Consider the following 22687-nt stretch of genomic DNA (forward strand, 5'->3'; position numbering starts at 1 on the left):
AAACCATTCTTCCCCATACACTTGTATTATTTTTCTTTGACTCGTGATATTAACTCCAGATGAATCGTTAAAGCCGTCTCCAGAATATAAAACGGTGTCATTAGCATATAGTGAACTCTTCCTCTTATTTTTGTTCTGTAACAAAAGTTTAATACGGCATGAAATTATCCATCAAGACCAAAACAGTTTTTGTTTCAGGCTGCAAACATGTCTGTTTCTGCTATAACGTTGGACATTTTAAAATGCAAGTCTATGGGGATTGACTCACTGCTGGACCCTCTGCTGGATGGTAGGGGAACTGCAGTTTCAGTCAGCAGGACGATAACTCACCTGTGTGGCTTTTCAGGTTGGAAGATTCAGGATTAAAGCTGAATTTGTCTTTATGTGTCTCCCCAGATCTCTGCGTGCTGGTGATCGACTGTCTTTGAGGTGGTCTTTGAAGACTGTTGTTGATCCAGCTGGGAGTTCGGATCAGGTACTGCTCAGCCAGGTTGCACGATGAGCTCTGCCTTCTCTCCTTCGTTCATCGAACAACGATCTTCGAACCTGAGCTTCGGCGTGTCTCCGCCTGCTGGACTCTCTGAGGATCACAGCATCTCGCAGCACTCAGACTCTCTCTCCAACTCCGTCCCCTTCCTCCTCTACCCGTCCGGCATGGACCCCACCGGCCTTGGCCTCTACAGAGGTCCTCTGAGGGGCCCTGGCCCTGGGATCCTGCCCTATCTGACCCCCTTTCACCACCACGGACACTTTAGCGTCTACGAGTGTCCATTTGAGCCAGCATTCATCCAGAAACGAAATGAGCGGGAGCGTCAGAGGGTAAAGTGTGTCAACCAGGGTTACGCCAAGCTGAGAGACCACCTGCCAGGTCAGAGTGCCGACAAGCGGCTAAGCAAGGTGGAGACGCTGCGGGCCGCCATCAGGTACATCAAATATCTGCAGGGCCTAGTGGAGCTGGAGGACACCAGGCACAGTGGAGGGGTATCGCCCAGCACCTCGTCTCCAGGCCTAGACTGCAGCGCTGAGGCGGAGACCTTCACCTGCTAAACAACCACCATAAGGTCACACTGAAGTACTCTTTCCACTGCCGGGTTCAGACTGCAGGACGCTTCTCGCATCACCTGATTGAAGAGACAGATTACATGCCGCTGTTCTTCACCTGTGTGATGACATCAAGGAGGAGCCAGGAGGAGAGTGGGAGTCACACAACGTTACAGAGGCCTCCATCAGTCAGGTGGATGCCGTGCAGTCTGAACCTGGCATCAGAGCTCGAGTTTATCAACAACCCTTTTGTTTGAAGGTGCAGCAGAAGCAGGAACGTGGTCACCACAATCCGTCCATCACCACCAGAACACGAGGAGCACGATTTGTTTCTCCCTTGAGTATCCCGCACACGTTATCCACATCGTTACCAAAATGGAGTCTGGCATCCATCCGTGTTCTGAACGAAGGCAGCAGGAAGTCTTCTTTATGAAGATGTTCATCCACTGAACTCCTTATGGTCATGAGCGTTGTTGACCCGCCCCATCGTCACGTGACTTGTTAAGGGTCACATGGGTCCCAGTTTGAGCATGGAGGGAAAGGATTTGAGCCGGCATCATTTCACTGTATTGTGGATGGGTGAGAACTTTATGGTAACAGAGATGTGGATGCAGATGACCTTGGAAACATCATGCACTGTTTAATCAGAGTTTAAAACAACTTCATTTTTCTGACATGGATAAAAAAAAGTGTAGATTTACAGGAGGAACATCGTAACAAAGTATAAGTACTGCATTACAGTACTTGAAGGTGCAGCAGGAATACAATTTTCAGGTATCTCTACTTTGAATATTTATTTTTCTGACAACTTTTTACTTTTACTCCCCACGTTTTAGCAGAAATATCTGAACTTTTTATTGGTTAATCTGTCAAACAGGCTTGTTACGTTCAGTTAAAGACATCTGGAGGAAGTTTATACTTCCAGATTCTTCCAGATTCCGAAACAATAGCGCTTAAAGACAACCCTTTTGGTGTATCATATATGCATCAATTATATCGCTAAACTCAGGAGTTAAAGTGGGCCAGAATGATCCACAAGAGTGTTTATGGTGCAGACTTCAACTACTACAGAAGAGCAGCGAGCATAAAAGCAGTAATGTTTTTCAGGTGTCTGGTAATTTCACATGCAGCATTTCTAAGAGTTCAGCAAACACACAAACTCTTTGTGTGCAGCTTGTCACACAGTGAGTCTGCTAGCTAAAGGTCCAGACACTGTATTTCCCATCATGACAGAGAAGTTCACTCACAAATGAAGAAAAATGTAAGAAAGAGGAAAGGAGAAGAAGAGCGGTTAGATCAGGGGTGGGGAACTCCGGGTCTCGAGGGCCGGTGTCCCGCAGGTTTTAGATGTGTCCTTGATCCAACACAGCTTATTTAAATGGTTAAATGACCTCCTCAACATGTCTCGAAGTTCTCCAGAGGCCTGGGAATGAACTCATCAATTGTTTCAGGTGTGTTGACCCAGGGTGAGATCTAAAACCTGCAGGTTCCCCAGCCCTGGGTTAGATAGAAGTAAGGACGGGTGCAGAGCAGCTGTGAGGTTCATGGTCAGTCACAGATAGCACCCTCCGTCTCCGTCCCATTCAACACAGCATAGTGAGGTATTGCCGACTTAGCCTCTATGCACTGTATCAGTGGTGGTAGCTCCTACATAGCAGAGGCATATGTTTGCTCATTATGAAGAGGTAATTCCTCCATCGCTTAGGTATGCTTTGCCTACGTTCTACCACTCTCTGCACGACCCACACAGAGAGGGATTTGGTAGTGCTGATGTAGCATGCTTGTTGGCAAGAGACTGGGACAACGTCGTTTACCTCTGCTTCTCCAACGCTTTTTCTCGCTCTGTGACGCACACGGGAGGCTCTGAGTAGCTTGGAGATCATTTGAGGCGCACGAGTAGTGTAACTGGATAGCGACTGGCAACTCTTCTGTTTTTTTTTCGATACCTCCGGGTTTAAGATGGACTCATGGCATGCACAATGCGAGATAGGATTGGTTAGCATGGGGGAGGTTCCAGCTAGGCACCCAAGCATACCTTAAAATTTACATAATTCAAACCTGATAAATTCCGAGACTGGCTTGGGAGTTGTTTCTCGCAATATGAGCAAGAAACAACTGCAGACTGGCTTAGATGTTGCCTCGATTAACAAGGTCTGCCTGAGGCTATTGTTAAGGCATTTCAATAGGAAAACTATACTCCTGCTATCTAACGCATCGCTAGTCAAAGAGGAAACCTCCAATGAAGCGGTGATAATCAACGTCGCACTGACATTTTGTCGATGAGAGCTCCATTAACGCTACTGGTTCCCTCTGTGTGTGCTACCTAGAGAGAGGTGTAGGCAAAGCGGCTCTAAGCAACATAGAAATAACCTCTTCCCAGTAATCAAACACAAGCTACATAGTGTGTAACACCTGCGTCTGCTGTCACAACAGATATACATCAGCAAAACGTCACTGTGCTGGGGTGTGAGGTGACATCGAGGGCAGCAGATACTGACTAGCTGAAGTGCACGTGTGCAGGGTTGGAGTCAGCTGTGACGGCTCATCAGCTCACATGTTGTTGACCTGAGTCATGTAAATCACAACAGCGGTCTCCACAAGCTCCTTTACATCGTAAGGTAAAGACCCTAATACAGAGAAAGCCCAACAATCGCATGACCACCTAATGAGCAAGCACTTGGCGAAAGTGGGAAGGGAAAACGTCCCTTTGAACAGGAAGAAAAGTCCAGCAAGTCCATAAAGAGCAGCAGCAGCAGGTCAGCTGATCACAGCCTGAACAGAAATCCTGGTCCCTTTTTACCCACGCTGAGCCGCTACACCTGACCTTCCCCACCTGATCAATCCCAGTTGAACCCTTGACTGTACCCGTGTTCAGCTGTGGTGGCAGGGAAACACAAACAGGCCGAGTTTTAAAGTCTTTCTTCTTCGCTGTGTTCCACATAACGAAGGTTCAAGCTGAGCGTCATTAGAATTAGAGCTGAAATAAACTTTGTACTCTTGCGTAAGAATATTGTTTTCAGAGCCTGTACTTTTTCCACTTTAGTTCAGTAGATCAGCGGTCCCCAACCTTTTTTGCGCCACGGACCGGTTTATGCCCGACATTATTTTCACGGACCGGCCTTTAAGGTGTTGCGGATAAATACAACAAAATAAAACTAGTACCGGTACCGAAAAAAAGAAGATTTATTCATAACACACGTGAAAAGACCCAGGAAAACCGAGTTAACGATAAAAACAATAACAAAATAACGCTGAAAACCGATAAAAACCCTGAAAACTATACATTTCACACCTGAGCCTCAATTCTCGCGGCCCGGTACCAAACGACTCACGGACCGGTACCGGTCCGAGGCCCGGGGGTTGGGGACCGCTGCAGTAGAGAACATGAACCATAGCATTTCTTCTTCTCTGTAGTGACAAACGTGTGGACTACTGCCACCTCTGGTTAAAGGAAGAATCTGTGGCATTTAAAAAAGCATCATCTGAACGGTTTACCATCCAGCCTTCTTCCTCTGAACCAGTTCAGGATGTTGTGGCCTGCCTGTCCCAGCTTCTCATATTGTGAATAAAGAAAGTCCAAGAATGTGTCAAAACATGGTAATGACTGATTACTGGTTAACTCTGACAATGCTGCCTAGGCTTAAATGAACCTAGGAACTGATTTTATTTGAATAATTTAGGTTACATAGGGGAGAGCAGTGTTACAGCCGGGGACAGGACGTAACAGATAATTACTTATAAAACAGTTTTTATCCCCCCTCAATAAAAGCCCATAAAACAGAGCAAAGGTACTAAAGGTACCTCTACTAGTAGAGATAATAAAACACAAGATCTAAAAATGGCAAGTTAACGTTATTCCAAAAACAGTATCACTGAGAGGAATTTCCAAACAATAAAGAGAAAAGTTCAGCGCAGGCTGGCAAGTGGTTAGTTACCCTGAATCCAAGATTCATTGAAGGCTGAGATTCAGCGACTGTCTGGGAGCAGTGAGTCCTCAGTTGAGCAGCAGTGCTTCCCTGATCATAGCAGCTCTCTCCTGATGACACTTCCAGGTCTGCTCTGTCAGTGGCTCTAATGGCACAATGGTGGCAGTACTCTGAAGGACACAGCCGTGTACAGTCACTGCCCGACATCACGCCAAAGGAAGACTTACGGCTTAATCTTAGTACCCTGACATCCCCAACTCGAGTTTGTCTACTCCAGTGCTCTCTTCTGTCGAGGTCTCCAAATCTCCTTAATTATTACACCTGGCGCACCACATCATGGCTGCTGACTGGCCTTCTGCAACCAACCTCCAGATGCAGACTGGGTCTCATGCCTGCTGTTGGGTTACTCAGTTAAGTCAATCAGCCAGTGTTGGGTAGGGAAACAATCTGGCAGAATATTCTCAAACATATAACCAAAGTAAAACTAAACCTTATACATTTGCACAATAAAATCAAACTTTAAAATGAATAAAACAGAATTTGTTAAAACACAATAAGAATAATTAAATATTATTTAATTATTATGAATTAATAATAATTACATTTTTCAATTCAGTTTTATTTATATAGCACTAAATCTCAACAACATTTGCCTCAATGATCAGCAGCATGCTCGGTGCTTTATATTGTAAGGTAAAGACCCAACAATCATATGACCCCCTATGAGCAAGCACTTTGGCGACAGTGGGAAGGAAAAACTCCCTTTTAACAGGAAGAAACCTCCGGCAGTACCAGGCTCAGAGAGGGGCAGGGCCATCTGCTGTGATTGGTTGGGGTGAGAGAAGGAAAACAGGATAAAGACATGCAACCATGCATACTGTCACTACCCGATCCGTACCGGAAACCCGATGTGCGAACGGTGTCTACTTCCGGTCGAAGCATTTTACGATAGTTACAGGTCAGAGTATCTGTTAAGATGTTAAGAATAACAAGTATCTCTTAAAATGTTTCCAATAATGAAGCATTTCAATATAATGAAGACAAAAACGAAAAATAAAAAGATAGTTACAGATCAGGACTCCCCGATCCATACCGCGCATGTGCAGGGGTTTTCTTCTTCTTCTGTTCGTTTAATGGCAGTTTACTCCCCAGTGTACGAGGACACCGCCACCTGCTGACTGAGCGAATGAACCCTATTGTAAACTGAAGTAGCGTCATTACAAACGCGTGTTTAATTTGATTTAGTGATAGTCGAGCGTGTTTATGCTCGTCTGTGTGGAGAGGATTGTTGTCACTGTCAGTTGTCAGTAAACACTTAATCTGGCTGATGAATCTTTACGTGACACATTACTAAGTCAGTATTATTAACTCTGTAATTAGCCGCCATTCTTCTTATTTTACGGCGCTGTTGTTCAATCGGGGGACGCTCTCTGTTGGGGAGAAAAGCATGAATTTGTTTGTAAACGGATTATCCGTTGTTTAAATGTCCGGGCAGTCGAAAAGGAGGCAGAGCTGTGGAGAAATGCTAGGAGCTAACTGGGCGCTAATCTTTTTGGCTGCTGTTACAACCAAATTTCCCCTTGTGGGACAATTAAAGGATTATTCTATTCTAACCGTGTCATTCAAATACATTAACTGTCGCAATGTTGGAAAAGAGAGGAAGTGACGTAAGATTTGTGCATGTGGGGCACCGATCGGGTTTCCGGTACGGATCAGGTAGTGACACCTACCATATTTCTAAGATTTTCAGGGCGGGGTACAATAACCTCAGTTTGATCTGAATGAAGAAAATTTTAGAACATTAGATGAGAAATGATGATGCTGTCGAGTACCTGCGTGTGTCTGGCTGCATCACCTGCATACATGCTGAACTCTCACCTGAAGCTGTAAGCGTTCTCTCTTTTGCTTTCACAACTCGGATCAATAAAATCTGCAGTGTGTAAGAAGTGAAGTGTGTGTCTCTTTGAATTTCCCGACAATGATTCAACCCTTTACTGACACGTTTATTACCTCGGGCAGTTCAGGGAGCACAGCGTGGGATTTCCTGCTCCATCTACGACCCTGCAGACGCTGCTTGTGCTGATTATTTTTAATGACTGACCCAGAAATCAGTGATTGACGCTACAGGTGGGCAGATCGAACCAAACGTCGACAGTATCAATGCCAACGCTGTTATCATCATTGGATTGATACTAGAGCAACAGGTTTCTATCCTGTTGAGTTCAGTATGTAGCCCACTGAGTGTTGATTATGTTTCAATGAACATTTCTGTGGTGCCTGTTCTATTTGCAGCCTGTAGCACATTAGAGACATAAGTCTACATTCAGCTCTTCAAAATAAAAGCTGAGAGGTGTGTTTTATTAAGTCATTATTGTGGAAAGTAAAAGTCACAGTGATTTAATGGTCAGTAAAATGTGTTCAGAATTTGCACTTTGATTACGATTCTTATCATGAATCAGGACACTCTGCTCTCCCCAACATCAGCTGCCATTACAGGTTAACAGTATCTGTACAGGTGTCTGTAATACTGATGCGGTGTACTCGGTATCAGACCAATGTCTCAGTGTCACTAATAAATACATGCGACCTCTCCCTGAGGGTGATTTAAAGGTCAGCCACACAGGCCTACAGAGAGATCACGACACCCAGCAACCACAAAACTAAGTTTAAATGTTTTCCATTGCCTGCGATTGGTGTGAGGAAGACACCTGGGAGCTGATTGGTCCGTAGACCTGTGTGACATTTTCTAACAGAATCCACCCTGAACACAAATCAGGAAGCTTGTTGTTACCACTGCCTGGAGGCTGCCAGTGGTACTGCAGCTGACTGCTGGGCAGGTGTGTGCAGGTGTGAGGAGAATGACAGGAGGCCGTGTGCGATCATTAAATATTGGATTTATTTAGATTGATATTTAGTCTGTGAGACGATCAATGGGCACGAGTCCTCGGCAAACACGCCGTTAGAAAAATAAAACGCTTCTCTCGCTAAAATGACGCCAAACAGTTCAGGCAGCGCTCTTCCTCATCGTCAGTCACAGAAACATCTGGAACATCTGCCACAGCGTCAATGTTCCTGACCGCTGAATGCTCTGAGGGGCGGGGCCTCGGCTCTGACGTGTCAGCTGTTTCTGTCCAGTCTGAATTACATGGAGAGGGAGTAAGAGCGCCTCCGGCTGGACACGCAGGGTTAATACACAGTGATCAGGAAAACTCAGTATTGATTATCAGTGAGTCTGGGGGAGGTTTGCCCATGTGACAGGTGAACTCGCTCACACACAAACACGCACACACACACAAACTCTTCTTCTTTGGTTTCAGAGTGAAAACACTGGAAACAGCTGGATGCCCAGCTGCTTCAGACGGGGACTTTTTATTGGTTAATCAGAGGCAGGAGCCTTCATCATCCTCATCCTCACTGCTCGGACACATTAACACTGACAGGGTTTCCAGACGTGGAGCGTCTGGACCTCTCTTCTTTTGTGGTGCTCATGGGTTTGTGGTAGGAAGCAGGAAGCTGATGATGATGATGAGGCTCAGAAACACTGAAGAACCCAGTGGCGTTCTTCCTCACAGTGGAGCTGGGCTCGGCCTCGGGCCCGCCGCCAGACAAACACCCTGAGGAGCATGCCTAATCGCGGCAAGCTGTTCGTACACGCGCCGGCGGTGCTGAGGCTGCAGGCAGTAAGCGATGCTCTCTTCCACCTCCTGGCAGCGCCGCAGGAAGCGGCAGCGATCTCGGGCAAGCTCCTCCCACGGGCCCCGCCGGTCCTCCTCCTCCTCCCCACAGCTGGCAAAGAATTCCTCCACATCATCACAGAAACGAACCTGACGGAAAAGAGCGGGAGAAAACGACATCAGCTCAGTCATACAAAGAAAGGTCAAAGGTCATCAGGTCACTGAAACTTCCAGGAACAAATCAGCTTTCAAACGACTCAACCGTTTCACTCCCTACATCCTTACATCTGTATTGGGGATAAGTTGAAGCAGCAGAATCGTCGGGTTTGATTAAATCTTTGGGTCCAAATCAAAGTGAGTTTCAGGCTTTTATTATGTTTGAAGCACGTTTGGAGGATCTGACTGAAGCTGAAATCTGATGGGAAACGTTAGACGTCCTTCATTAAGACCTGACACAAGATAAGTCGTTCAACCATCATGGCGCTGTGTTTTTGGCTTTCAGGGGCGAAAAGAGCGTCTCTGAGTTCATGGCCCAGATGTGGGCTCGCCATCACAGCTGTCCGGACAACCTGCTGGGAACTCTGGGTAAAGGCTGAACTGGGAGTTACTAATAAACTGGCCGTGTTTACAGAGTAAATAAAGCACAGAGCTGCCGTCTGTTCTAATTACAGCTCACAGATCCAGTTTCTCCTCACGTCTCTCCAGGAAGCAAACAAACCCACAGGAGGCGGAGCTTCCTGCTGTCTGACTCATGTTTACTGTCAGACACTCCTCAGCTGCAGTTCCTCTGACGGCCAGCAGAGGCTCCAGCAGTGAGTCGGTGCCACAGACTCCCATGTTCAAATCGGCATGTTTACCCCAAATCACAAGTCAGTGACAGCAGTCAACTCGGTGTGCTTTACCTGGAAGGTAAATACCCACAAGAACACAAAAAGCCCAAGTATCAGACAACTGCCTCGGAGCAAGCACTCTGCAACAGTGGGAAGGAAAAACTCCCTTTTAACAGGAAGAAACATTCAGCAGAGCCACACAATGAATAACTTTTTAAAAATAGTTTTTAAATCCTAATCTAAGTTAAGAGATTTATTAAATATTTTAGATTAAATAATTAAATATGTGACGTGTTAACCTGAGAATAAACACTGAAAGTCAGCAGGTCGAACAGCATCTGCTGTAATAAACATGGAAAAGCTACAGGTGTGTCGAGAGATCAGTATGCAGCGTGAAGATTTTATTTCTTCTGCTGGAAACTTTCAGCTCACTTTGAATAAACTTTATTTTCCACACGTTCTCTGTCTCACCTGTTCATGAGCTCCTGACGCAGAGCGAGCCGCAGTAACCTGAACAAAGAACAGACTGAAGCTTCACTTTCACTCTGACTGTTCCCAAAACCCCACAGGGCAGGTGTGTCTGCAGGTGTGTTCAGGTGTGACTAACAGAACTCTGAGTCGTCATCGGAAGACCCTTTGACTGTCCCTCAGGTGAGCCTCACCTGTACCTTAATCAGTGTTTTAACCACCTGACCCGCCCCAGCAGCACTGTCTCCCAACGCACCTTTTTCGTGGAGCTGCAGTTCTGGGCGGAGGCGTCACAGAAACCGCTGTCCATCCGGTCCTCCGCCTCCTCCTTCCTGTACTCGGGTGGAGACTCTTGGCGGAGGCGGTGGTAGGTGGAGTTCTTCCTGGCCCTCGCCGTGGCAGACTCACGGGTCCTGATGGGAGCCTGGAAGTTGAGTGGGTTGAAGGGGTCTGAGGAGGAGCTGAAGGAGTCCCACAGGCGGAGGCTCTCCTCATCCGCCTCGCTCGCAGACGGCGAGTCGTCCCATGTGTCCGTGCTGGAGGGAGGAGAGGAGGAGGGGGAGGACTGAGCAGAGGATGGTGGCGTGGAGACAGGGATGGCACGAGGTGCAGTGACACCCGTGTGCAGGTGGGCAGTGAAGTTTCGGGGGTCATAGGGGTCCTCGCTGTGGCACAGAGAGCGCCACAAACGCTCCACCTCTGATTCCGCCTCACTGTCATCATCCTCATCATCATCATCATCATCAGTGCCATCAGACATCTCAGAGGAGCCCTCGCTGTCAAAGCCATCATCATCATCATCGTCATCATCAGAGGATGACTCCTCTGATTGGCTGTCCTCATCCTCGCTGCAGGGGCCACCCATGATGAAGTTGATAGTTTTGTTCTGGCACTGAGGGACGGTGAGCACCACCTCCTCCATCCCCTCAGTCTCCTGTGGTGGCGACAGCTCTGCTCTGGCGGACGTCACGCCGGACAGGTGCTCCTCCTCCAGGCTGGAGTACCCATTGTCCTGCTCGGGGGTCACAGGTAAGGCTGCGGCGATGGTGGCTCCTGAGCAGTTCTGTGGATCTCTGATGCTGAGCTGGCGGTCTGCCACAGCGTTCTGGACTGTGGGGGGGCTTCCATTGTTCACCAGCTGCTCTTTGTGGTCGCTGGCTCCAGCATTTTCTCCCAGCATCCCGCGGGACAGCTGCTCCCTCTCCGAGCACTCCTTGCCCCCCCAGAAGCTGTCCCACCATGGCCTGCTGGACCAGCTCTGCCCTCCCGGGGGTTTTACTTCCTGAGAACTGAGTAGCATGTGGCCCAGAACAGCCCGGAACGAAGACAGGTATCTGAATTGGGTCTGCTGGCAGAGGCTCAGGTCCACCTCTGCCCCATTCTGGAGCCCGATTTCCCGTAGCGAGTCCGCGGAGAGCCACGGCAGAGCCCCCACGCCTCGGGGCTCACACTGCAGGTAGGAGAGGTGAGGAGGCCCGAGCTGCACGTCCTCCAGCGGGCTAAGAAATTCGCTCTCCTCGGTAACCAAGCTGCTTTTCAGAGTTCGGTTCCGGATTTTCTCCACCAGTGCCATCGCGGGCCTGGACAGCAGGCCGATCCACGAACTTTCCTGGCTGTCCAGTCCGGGCATGGAGGAGGAAGAGGAGGGGGGGCGTCTCCCGCCCATTAAACGTCCTTCTTCGCTCATATTTCTGAACATGTCCTCAGTTTAATGTGCGAACAACTTCAATACGAACAGGCTGTTAGCACGTTAGCTGCTAATCCAACAGCTCATCACGCCTACTCCGCACATCACACACACCGGCTACAGCTGCGGGAGGATCCGAGGGCCGAGAGCCCGGCGCGGGCCGCGGTGCTCTGCTGACAGTGGTGCTTCTTTCTTGTGGAGAACTCTGTGCGGACGGAGGTGGAGAAACATAAGTGCTGAGACACGAAGAGTACCGGGTGTGGAGACCAGCAACGGGCCATTCTGTCTGCGGCGGGGCTCCAGTTAGCTTAGCACGTTAGCTCAGCGCTAGCAGCTAGTTAGCCTGACGGTTAGTTCCCCGGAGGCGGAGACGGATTCAAATACTCGAACCAAAGCAGCACTTCACCGGGTTATAATCAGTCTGCGGTGCTCTCCGGACTCCTCCTGGCGGTAATACTGCTGCGGTCTCCGAATACAGAGCAGCTTCCACGGCCGCTTCGCTCCGTCCGTCCGTCCGCTGAGAGATTTCATCAGACAGCCCGGGGACGGTCGCCTATGACGCGAATCTCTATTTCCGGGAGGCCGCGGGCAGGGAGTGCAGGAGGTGCTGTTCGCTCCTGCGTCTCCGTTACATAAACGAAACTCGGGCTCGAGTGTGCCACGTGTTTGTCAGCGTGAAGCTCCCACGGTCCATTTATAGAAGCGGCTCAGACACTGGAGGTGGTGAAAGGACCCAGTATGGATAGTAGCCCATAGTAACCGATGCCCATATTGGTGTGAAATCGATACTTTGTTTCTATCCCCGAGTTCAGCATGTAGCCCACTGAGTGTTTTAATGAACATGCGTCAAACATGCTGTGAAACATGTCTGAACCTTTCTGTGGTGCCTGTTTTATTTACATCCACATTAGACAGGCACGTTTACATTCAGCTCTCCAAAATAAAAGATGAAAGCTGTGTTTTATTGTGCTAACTGTGGAAAGTAAAAGTCACAGTCATCATCTAAGGAACATTTCAAAACTCAGACTAATGGTGAAAAAGGCTGAACTGGAGATGATTATGCATGCTTATATTTCTTCCCGTCTTTTTACGTGTCTTAACCATTTAGCTTTAGATCATCTTCAGACTGTGCAGCGCGACTCTTAACAGGCAACAACAGAAGATCTCATATCACTCCAGTTTTGGCCCTCCTTCACTGGTTGCCTGTAACTTTTAGGTTTCATTTTAAAATTTTGGTTCAACCTTAAGGGCCAGAGAGGGTCAGATAACGACTGTGTGTTGACTATTCTTCCCATTCCATGCAAGGCCACCTGGGTTGGCTGGCAGACTGTTTACTTAGCCTGATAGGGCGGAGGACACTGTCTCAGCTCAACTCTGGACACGCACACACATACACTGATAAGTACACACTCATCCCCCTCCCTTTCCAAACGCCTTCGATGCTTGTTTCCTGTGGGGGAAGACGGCGACATGCAACCTGCATGTGGCCAATAAAGCCTTTCATTCATGTGTTCAGAATTTGCTGATAGATGATGGTTCATCTCATGAATCAGGACACACTGCTCCCCATTCTATTCAGTTTTATTCATATAACGTTAAATCACAGCAGTCAACCAAAGGCACTTTATATTGTAAGATAAAAACCCTACAATAATCAGACGAACGCCTACGAGCAAGCACTTGGCGACAGTAGGAAGGAAAAATGTGATTTTTCCAAGCAGAAAACCTCCAGCAGAACCAGGCTCAGGGACATGTGGCTGCGGGGACAAAGACAGGACAAAGAGACACACGGCTCTCTCACATAAGCTGAAAGTATCAGTATTGGTATCGCACTGGCTCTGCATTTACTTGATATTGGATCGATACCAAAAGGCTGACACTGGGATCAGGCGTCAAGTCCAGGATCAGAAATCATTGATCAAAATCTGACAGTAAACTAAACTCCATAAATACTGTATGCAGATATATATGTGTGTGTGTGTGTGTAAGCTAGGTGCTGGATGATGCTGTGGAGGATCACCTGCTTTGTGTGAGGACGCGGCGAAGGTCAAAGGTCCTGCTGTCCCGTCAGCGTCACAGGAAACAGATCAGGATTAATGTAAAAACCAAAGACATCCAAACTGTTCCTACAACTGGATCTGTCAAATCTGCAGTTTCACAATAATTACAGAAACAGATAAAAAGTGAACCAAAACGAGCCAGCCTGCAGTAAAAAAGTTTAGCGTTCTGATACCAAGTAAATACAGGACCAGTACTGCTGACACAGACACCATTTAAAGGCAGCTGATGTAGGGGAGACCAGTGTGTCCTGCCTTCTCACACATTTCAGCTTTTATTTTGAAAAGCTGCTTGTAAACGTGCCCGTGTCTACAGCGGTCGGCTCAGCTCCTGTAGTTTAAATGTGGCTATGAATAAACCTGGCACCACAGAAAGGTTCAGAGATGTTTCTGGGATATTTATTTGTTAGAAATTATTTAACAGTTCAGAGGATAGACAAAGTATCGGTCCAGTCACACTAGTATCGATCTGATACCAATATCAACATTGGGATTGAGATGATTGATATCTGATCCACACATTACTTGTAAGAATCTGCCCTACGTAAATATGGTAAATGGACTGATTCTTATAGAGCGCTTTTCTACTCTCCTGGAGTACTCAAAGCGCTCTATACAACATGCCTCATTCACCTAATCACACCCATTCTCACAAGCACTTTATCTATACGTAGTGCTTTCTAACTACATTCACACACATTCATACTCCGATAGATGCATCAGAGAGCAAGTTGGGGTTAGTATCTTGCCCAAGGATACTTGACATGCAGACTGGAGGAGCCAGGGATCGAACCACCAACCTTCCGATCAGTAGGTGACCTGCTCTACCTCCTGAGCAAATATAAAATATTATTAAAAACTGTAGTAACAAAGACGTCCGTGGGGTGTTTTCTGTGCCGCCACTGCAGGAGTACCTGCCCGAGAACCGACAGCCAATCAGCAGACCTGAGTGGTTCACCTGGACTCTATTGTTTTCTATTCTATATTTTAAAAAGATTTCTGGCATTCTTGGATTTTAAAGAAATCTCAGCCTCGACTGCAGACCTGCTGTTACAGACCACACTGTGCTCACCTGAGCTCCACCCTCTTTAGCCCCAGACATCTGATAGACCAAGCCAAGCTTCTAAAACCAGGCCGACCTTCATCCCTCGCAGCAGGGACACAGGAAAGGAGGTGTAGACCCTAGGAGGAGGGAGGAAGAGGAGGACAGACCACCTTCAGCTGCTTTCATTTCAAGTTTATTGTGTAGTGCAAACAATAGAAAAGGTTCAGAATCATTCGTCTGTACAGGTCGTCATCAGTGAAGCTGCATCCAAACAAAGCCTGCTTCTGCGCGTCATCATGCTGCTTCACCCACAGCAACCTCATCTGATTGGTCAGGACCTCAGTCACATGATGCAGAACAAATACAAACACTTGAACTGTTCATGCGGAGCTGATTTTACCCACGAAACACCAGCACGCTACTGCTGCCTGCTGTTTGGTCGGTTAGAGTTCAGGACAGGACGTCCTCCCTTGACGGCGCCTGTTTCCAAACCTCCAGCACACGTTAGCAGCAGAAGCAGGAGCTGGCTTCACACCCCAAATCAAAACGCAGGGTGCTGTAAAGCGGCTCGTGGTGCTGTGACGTCCTCAGCGACTTCACTGCAGTAGAAACTGTCGAACTCTTCCATCAAAAACAGGATGAAATTTGCCCCGAGAGCGCCCCCTGCCTGTGGAATGACACGTCCACAGGCAGGGGGCTCTAACAGCTCACAGGCTGCCCCTCAGCAGGCTTCCGCATGCTGGCCAATCAGGGGAAAGTGCCCTCAGGGAGAGAAGTGATAGCTGAATGAATGAGCAGCGTGATGACATCACAGAGTCACATGATCAAAAACAATCCAACAATAAAAATTTAATTTCAGTGTTTCAGAATTTTGAAATTCTTCAGATTTCTCTCATCTTTAAACGTGTGAAGCAGTCATTGTGAAAACCTCGCATTCATTTACAGCGCAAACACAAAACAAATCAGCTGATCACAAAACGCCTGCCGTCATTGAGCTAAAAACAGGAAATGACATGGTTCAGAAACCAGGAATGAAACATAGGCACGCAAGCAGCCGGCAGTCAGTCGCACTTTAAAAGTAAATCAAACCCGCTATAAAAAATAACCTAAAGTCTTCTCAGCGGCGCTGCCCGCGCTCTTCAACCTGCTACGTCTTCTTCACCGCGCCTCTGTCCTCGTTTCCTTTTTCACAGTTAAACTTCCTGCTGCGGTCCGAGGAGAAGAAGAAGAAACAGCTCGAGCACGTCTGAGCTCCTGTAGGTCTGTTAAAAAAGGAATCCACTCCTTCAGTCGCTCTCAGGTCAAAGGTCAGGGCGAGCTCGTTAGTGCGTTTGTTAGTGGAACTCGTTCACTGAAGTAAAACTCAGTCTCTTATAAACTAACGAGCGTGGCATTACACCCACAGAGCAGCCACAAGGCTTTTACTTTGAAAGGATCTCCCTTTTTTTGTTTCGCCGTTCCCCCTCAGCAGGAACACCTGCAGTTCTTCTTCTCTTTCTTTTAAGTCCGCTGCCTCCCGTTTCCTGTCCATCAGTGGGCGAAGTCTGAGCCAGGGGGGCCCAGTTTGTGCCAGCCCACCCAGTGCTGACCTGGGACCAGCCTCTTCAGGGGGATGAAGGTCTCTCCCAGCAGCGTGTTCTCCCAGAAGGCGCCGTCTCCCAGGACCCGAAGGTGGATCACCCTCTGGTCCAGGTCCCCCCGTGGGATCCGCTCGTACACCAGCTGGGGACACAAAGGGAGGCAAAGGTGATGTTGCTATGGAAACAGCAAAGTTAGTCATATCAACATCTAAGAGTTGAACCACAGTGACATCAGCGATTCTTTACACCAGAGATGGGCAGAACAATCCAAATACCGACAGGTTAACACCAACACTGCTATCGGAGCGACACTGTTTCTATCCTCCAGCATGCAGCTCACTGCTACATTATTATTACTATCTGCACAGCTGGGCCAGTATTTACTTAGCAGATCGATAGCAGTATCTCACAGCACTTCCAGACGCTGTGAGCGGATCGTACCATCTCATTGTAGGTTGGGTTGCACGTGCGTCGCGCCGCCTTCGTTTTCCTCTTGCTCATCTTCTGAGGGTCGGGGAGGAGATAGAGCTTCACGTAGGGGTCGGGGTCAGTCCCATCCTGCAGGGGCTGCTACACACCCACACACACCCACACACAGAGGCATCAGTGTCAGTCTCACAGAGAAAAAAACAAAACAATCAGAAGCCCCAAATATCAGGACAGGACTTAGACCCACTGATCAATATAAAAATATTATTTAAAAAACATTTTTAAAAAAATCCTTAAAATTATATAAATACATTTATTAAAATATATTAACAATTAGGGCTGCCATGATTAGTCGACTAGTCACGATTACGTCGACTATCAAAATCGTCGACGACTAGTTTAATAGTCGAGGCGTCGTTTGAAGCTTTGTAAGATCCCAAAAGACGCAGGAATAAGCAGTAGGATTTAAGAGTGTAATAACGGACTGAAACAGAAGATGGCAGCACTGCATGTACAAGGATGCCGGCTGCCGTTAAACCCCGAAGAAGAAGAAGAAGCTGTGTCCCAGAATTCATAGCGCAGCCCAGCTCAGTTTCCAACAATGGCGGCAGCTAGTTAGTTTTAATATTACTCTTATTATTCTTTCTGGGTCACAAAATAAACGTTTAACATATTTTCAGGCGAGAATGTAGCTGTGTAAACTTCAAATATCTGCTCAGTTTATCAAGACACCACATATTTTCAAAAGCGCTCCGACGTTTTCGGAGACGTCTGTTACCCACTAGCTCGATAGCGAGCCGGGGGCAAGGCTCACTAGAGCCGTGAGAACACCGGACTCCCGGCAAATCGTTTTCAAACCCACTCAGGTTAAACATGATATATAAGTCACTTAGAGAACTTCAAAATGTTATTGTTTGGCCTTTTTTTAGTATTTTATTTGTTCCTGAGTAAATCGGTTTGGCTGAGATTAAAGTTATAGTTTTTACACAGCTGAATAAACGTCAAGCAGACAGCTGATTATCAGAAGTGTGAGATGCTCGAGAATTTACTCCGGTGTCCTGTTATATTTTAGATAACAAGGAGTTTATTAAACTTCACCGAAACAATCTGCAAATTTCATTAATTTAATAAACTATCATCTTGTCTTTATTTTTAGTTAGCACAGACCTTAAACACTTAAAGCTGTAAGCTAATGATAGTTATATAAGAGCAGATGCTGCTGGTGCAATAAGCTGTACGTTGTACATCCAATGGATGATGATCTGATTAGTCGACTAATCGCAAAAATAATCGGTGACTAGTCGATAATCAAAATAATCGTTTGTGGCAGCCCTAACTGGAACAATGATCATAAATAAATAAAAAGTGTTTATTCCGAGGAACACTGGGGACATTGAGACCGACTGGACCATGATCAGCACCTCCATTGCTGAGGCTGCTGCACTGAGCTGCGGGTGTAACCCCCAAACCAGCAAGTGGACACCAGAGGTGAATACTCAGACGGCCGTGTCCATCTGAGTATTCTGTGGGTTGGGCTTTGGGAGTATGGGGAGTCTTCATCAGGTAACAGCCTCCAGCTCGCACTGGAGCAGTTCACAGCCGAGTGCGAAGCAGTGGGAATGAGATCAGCACCTCCAAATCTGAGGCTATGGTCCTCAGCCGGAAAAGGGTGGAGTGCCCACTCCGGCTCAGGGACGAGTTCCTGCCCCAAGAGGAGGAGTTCAAGTATCTCGGGGTCTTGTTCACGAGTGATGGGAGAAGAGAGCGGGAGATCGACAGACGGATTGGTGTTGCGGCTGCAGTGATGCGGACGCTGCACCGGTCTGCTGTGGTGAAGAGGGAGCTGAGTGTAAAAGCGAAGCTCTCGATTTACTGGTCGATCTACGCCCCTCCCCTCACCTATGGTCACGAGCTGTGGGTAGTGACCGAAAGAACGAGATCGCGAATACAAGCGGCGGAAATGGGCTTCCTCCGAAAGGTGGCTGGCCTCTCTCTTAGAGATAGGGTGAGATTTCAGCCATCTGGGAAGGGCTCAGAGTAGAGCCGCTGCTCCTCCAAGAATACATAATTTAAAAAAAGTATATACACAACAGAAACTAGAGTAATCATAATAATAAAGAAATATATACAAAAACAAATAAAAATAAAGCTATAAATGAATCCAATAATAACATGACACACTGACCAGTCCTCGGATGTGTATCACCATGATGAAGAGTTTTTCATTCTTGTAGGAGATGGACAGTTTGACCTCGCCGAGCTCTTTTCCTGAACCTGGAGACCACGAGATCTCTGCGAACACACGCACACTTTCAATGTTAGTCTTCAATGAACATGTCTGATATTTGGCTGTTTCTAACACTTTCAGTCGCAGGTTGAGTTTAAGAAGTACTTAATTCTGATAAACAAAGATATTTCATCTTCTGACTTAAGTTTAAATATTACAGATTTATTTCATAACCTCTGCTGGACATCAGAGGAACTGCAGCGTCTGAGTATTAAAGGAACAGACTGCTGTTTACCTCAGCTGTCAAAGCCGGGTGAGAAGTATCTTTATTTACTGTGGAGGAGGCTGTAAAACTTTGAAAGGAAGCTTCTGATTGATGAACGCTATACTGAGGTGAGCTGTTGAGGATATGCTGAACTTTCCTATCAGTAACTCTGCCGTTAGCCTCTGCTAGCCTCTCAAGCTGGCTGTAGTTAAACCTTCACTCAAAAAGCATCTCTAGACCCAGCAGTCTTAGCTAATTATAGGCCAATCTCCAACCTTCCTTTATATCAAACATCCTTGAAAGAGTAGTTGTCAAACAGCTAACAGATCATCTGCAGAGGCTTATTGAAGAGTTTCAGTCAGGTTTCAGAGCTCATCACAGCACAGAAACAGCTTTAGTGAAGGTTACAAATGATCTTCTTATGGCCTCTGACAGTGGACTCATCTCTGTGCTTGTCCTGCTAGACCTCAGTGCAGCGTTCGATACTGTCGACCATAATATCCTATTAGAGCGATTAGAACATGCTGTAGGTATTACAGGTACTGTGCTGCAGTGGTTTGTATCATATCTATCTAACAGACTCCAGTTTGTGCATGTAAATGGAGAGTCCTCTTCACACACTGAGGTTAATTATGGAGTTCCACAGGGTTCAGTGCTAGGACCAATTCTGTTTACATTATACATGCTTCCCTTAGGCAGCATCATTAGAAGACATAGCATACATTTACACTGCTATGCAGATGACACCCAGCTCTATCTGTCCATGAAGCCAGATAACACACACCAATGTCTTAAAGACATAAAGACCTGGATGGCCGCTAACTTTCTGCTTCTTCATTCAGATCAAACTGAGGTTATTGTACTCGGCCCTGAAAATCTTAGAAATATGGTATCTAAGCAGATTCTTCCTCTGGATGGCATTACCTTGGCCTCCAGTAACACTGTGAGGAACCTTGGAGTCATTTTTGACCAGGACATGTCCTTCAACGCACATATTAAACAAATATGTAAGACTGCTTTCTTCCATTTGTGCAACATCTCTAAAGTTAGAAATATCCTGTCTCAGAGTGACGCTGAAAAACTAGTTCATGCATTTATTACTTCCAGGCTGGACGACTGTAATTCATTATTATCAGGAAGTCCTAAAAACTCCCTGAAAAGCCTTCAGTTAATCCAAAATGCTGCAGCAAGAGTCCTGACAGGGACTAGAAAGAGAGAGCAGATTTCTCCTGTTTTGGCTTCCTGTTAAATCCAGAATTCAAAATCCTGCTCCTCACATACAAGGTCTTAAATAATCAGGCCCCATCTTATCTTAATGACCTTGTAGTACCATATCACCCTATTAGAGCACTTCGCTCTCGCTCTGCAGGCCTACTTGTTGTTCCTAGAGTATTTAAAGTAGAATGGGAGGCAGAGCCTTCAGTTTTCAGGCCCCTCTTCTGTGGAACCAGCTTCCAGTTTGGATTGGGTGTATCCCCCCACAGAGGGACAAAAGTCAGCAAAGAGGCACAGAAAAGAAGACCAGACACCAACGAGGGAGGATAAGAAGGACAGACGCAACAACATTGTCATCCCCTATGTAGCCGGTGTATCAGAAAAACTTAGGAGAGTTTTCTCCAAGCATGACATCCCGGTGCATTTCAGACCCAGCAACACGCTCAGACAAAAACTGGTTCACCCGAAAGACAAAACGCCAAAACACAGACTTAACAATGTGGTGTATGCTGTACAGTGCAGCAAGGAATGCCCAGACCTCTACATTGGAGAGACCAAACAGCCACTTCACAAGCGCATGGCACAACACAGAAGAGCCACCTCCACAGGACAAGACTCAGCAGTCCATCTGCATCTAAAGGTCAAAGGTCACTCTTTCGAGGATGCCAATGTTCACATTTTGGACAGAGAGGACAGATGGTTTGAAAGAGGAGTGAAAGAAGCCATCTATGTCCACTGTGAGCGACCATCTTTGAACAGAGGCGGGGGTTTACGACACCAACTGTCTGCCATCTATAATCCAGTTTTGAGATCCCTTCCCAGACGCCTTAACGCCCACTCACATCCTGGGCCATCTGACCTCAGGAATTCGCATGATAAGGTGGGGCCAGGTTTCACAATGAACACACCCGAAACTCTGGCTGATTGGGACCCACACCCAGTTTCACACCTTGGCTCAGGCGATTAGAGGATCATCAGGGGGTCCTTTTGTCCCTCTGTGGGGGGATACTCCCACTAGGTTTATATCTGGGACTCTCCACCATTTGACCTTAGAACTGAAGAAGCTTCTCGGATGAGAGGTGAAACGTCTTCAAGTAAACTTAAAGAAGTCCAGATGCTTTTCTTTGCAAGCTCCTTTGACTACGATGACCTGGATGACTGAGAACCTTCACAGACGTTACATAGATGCTCAAATTCCTCAAGGTGGATCAATGAACACGCTGTCAAGGGTCACATGTCTAATCTGTGGACAATAAATAATTAAGACAACATGAGTAACAAATGAGCATGTTTGTGCTTTGGTGTGTTCAAGCCCCGACTTGAGCTCAGGAGATGAGGGTCGAGGTAACGAGGATGGTGTTTTAAGATGGCGATAGCGCTCTTTCCTTCCAGTTTGCGCATCTTTGGTGAAGGCGACCTCTGTTCCGATAATAAAACCGCTACGATGCTTCATATGTTGATCTGAAGGAGAAGGCATGTATTTAAATCTTGCTTCCCTTTGCTGGAGGACATAATCACGCTGTGATGATGTATAATTATGAGAATAATCTTTTTACTGGCTGTAACCTTTAACCAATCAGCAGTGATTCTGTATGAAAACATGCCACAGATCTGCTGTTACATGCTGAGTCACAGAGCACTGACCTTTGACCTTTGTGTGAGTTAAAGTTTAACAGAGCGAAACCTCTTTGGTGCAGTCTGACCTCAGATAAGCTTATATTTGATATGAGTACTCCTCATTGGGTAACGCCCCCGTCTAATCAGCGTGAGGAACCGCCCACTGTGGCTTCCTAAAATCCGTACACTGTCCCACTGAACAAACAAAAAGTCTTCCCAGTATATTTCCAGTTCTCGAGCTTTACACATTAAACAGCGTGTGGGTCCAAAATCACGTACCTGCTGGTTTGCTCGCCGTCGTTCCTGATCGCTCGTCTCTGGGCAGCGGGTGGAAGAAGGTGTACACCAGGTCACACTGTGCAGACACACACACGGGGTGATCAGCCTGTGATTAGCTCACTGAGGTAAATGGGACAAAGGTCAGTGTAATCAGAATAACGACGAGTGGACCTGACACAGCTCAGAGAACATCCCTGCATCGGTGCTGTGGACGTTCAGCTCAGGACAGAGCACTTCTGAGAACTTCCTGGAACTTCCAGAAAGTGAGGGGTCAGCTCTCCATCCTTATCTTATGTAAGAAACAGGAAATGTATCTTTCTGCAGGGCGGAGAACCTTCATCACAGCG

General features: G+C 47.0%; 3 protein-coding genes and 1 long non-coding RNA gene across 4 annotated transcripts in view; 2 read left to right on the top strand and 2 right to left on the bottom strand.

The window, feature by feature from the left end:
- Positions 1-452: 452 nt before the first annotated feature.
- On the top strand, positions 453-4774 carry LOC146387828 (achaete-scute homolog 5-like). The gene has a single exon (XM_084929676.1). The coding sequence runs from the start codon at positions 499-501 to the stop codon at positions 1045-1047; it is 549 nt and encodes a 182-aa protein (XP_084785802.1). The 5' UTR covers positions 453-498; the 3' UTR covers positions 1048-4774.
- Positions 4775-7841: 3067 nt separating this feature from the next.
- LOC146387829 (protein phosphatase 1 regulatory subunit 15B-like) lies at positions 7842-12490 on the bottom strand. The gene is made up of 2 exons (XM_084929678.1): positions 10196-12490; positions 7842-8791 (listed from the first exon to the last, which is right to left on the bottom strand). Exons 1-2 carry the CDS (start codon positions 11636-11638, stop codon positions 8534-8536), a joined length of 1701 nt encoding a protein of 566 aa, XP_084785804.1. The 5' UTR covers positions 11639-12490; the 3' UTR covers positions 7842-8533.
- Positions 12491-13010: 520 nt separating this feature from the next.
- LOC146387830 (uncharacterized) lies at positions 13011-15690 on the top strand. The gene is made up of 2 exons (XR_014800327.1): positions 13011-14493; positions 14592-15690. It is a non-coding gene; the product is annotated as an uncharacterized LOC146387830 (long non-coding RNA).
- pik3c2b (phosphatidylinositol-4-phosphate 3-kinase, catalytic subunit type 2 beta) overlaps positions 14906-22687 on the bottom strand; it is a 46468-nt gene continuing 38686 nt past the window's right edge. The window contains exons 30-33 of the mRNA XM_084929677.1: positions 22341-22416; positions 18923-19029; positions 16750-16878; positions 14906-16450 (exon numbers count right to left, since the gene is read on the bottom strand). Coding sequence (XP_084785803.1) covers positions 16259-16450; positions 16750-16878; positions 18923-19029; positions 22341-22416 — 504 coding nt within the window. The 3' untranslated portion in view covers positions 14906-16258. The remainder of the gene's footprint in view (positions 16451-16749; positions 16879-18922; positions 19030-22340; positions 22417-22687) is intronic.

The sequence above is a fragment of the Perissodus microlepis genome, chromosome 5 (assembly GCF_051167445.1).
Source record: "Perissodus microlepis isolate ML-2025 ecotype Zambia chromosome 5, ASM5116744v1, whole genome shotgun sequence".
Lineage (NCBI taxonomy): Eukaryota > Metazoa > Chordata > Actinopteri > Cichliformes > Cichlidae > Perissodus > Perissodus microlepis.

What these genes read in the sequence shown, in the direction of transcription:
- LOC146387828 (XM_084929676.1), top strand. Translation starts at nt 499, where the DNA reads ATGAGCTCTGCCTTCTCTCCTTCGTTCATCGAACAACGATCTTCGAAC.
- LOC146387829 (XM_084929678.1), bottom strand. Translation starts at nt 11,638, where the DNA reads ATGTTCAGAAATATGAGCGAAGAAGGACGTTTAATGGGCGGGAGACGC. An exon ending in ACTGCAGCTCCACGAAAAAG is followed by an intron (nt 8,792 to 10,195) that starts GTGCGTTGGGAG and finishes CTTTTCCGTCAG; the next exon opens with GTTCGTTTCTGTGATGATGT.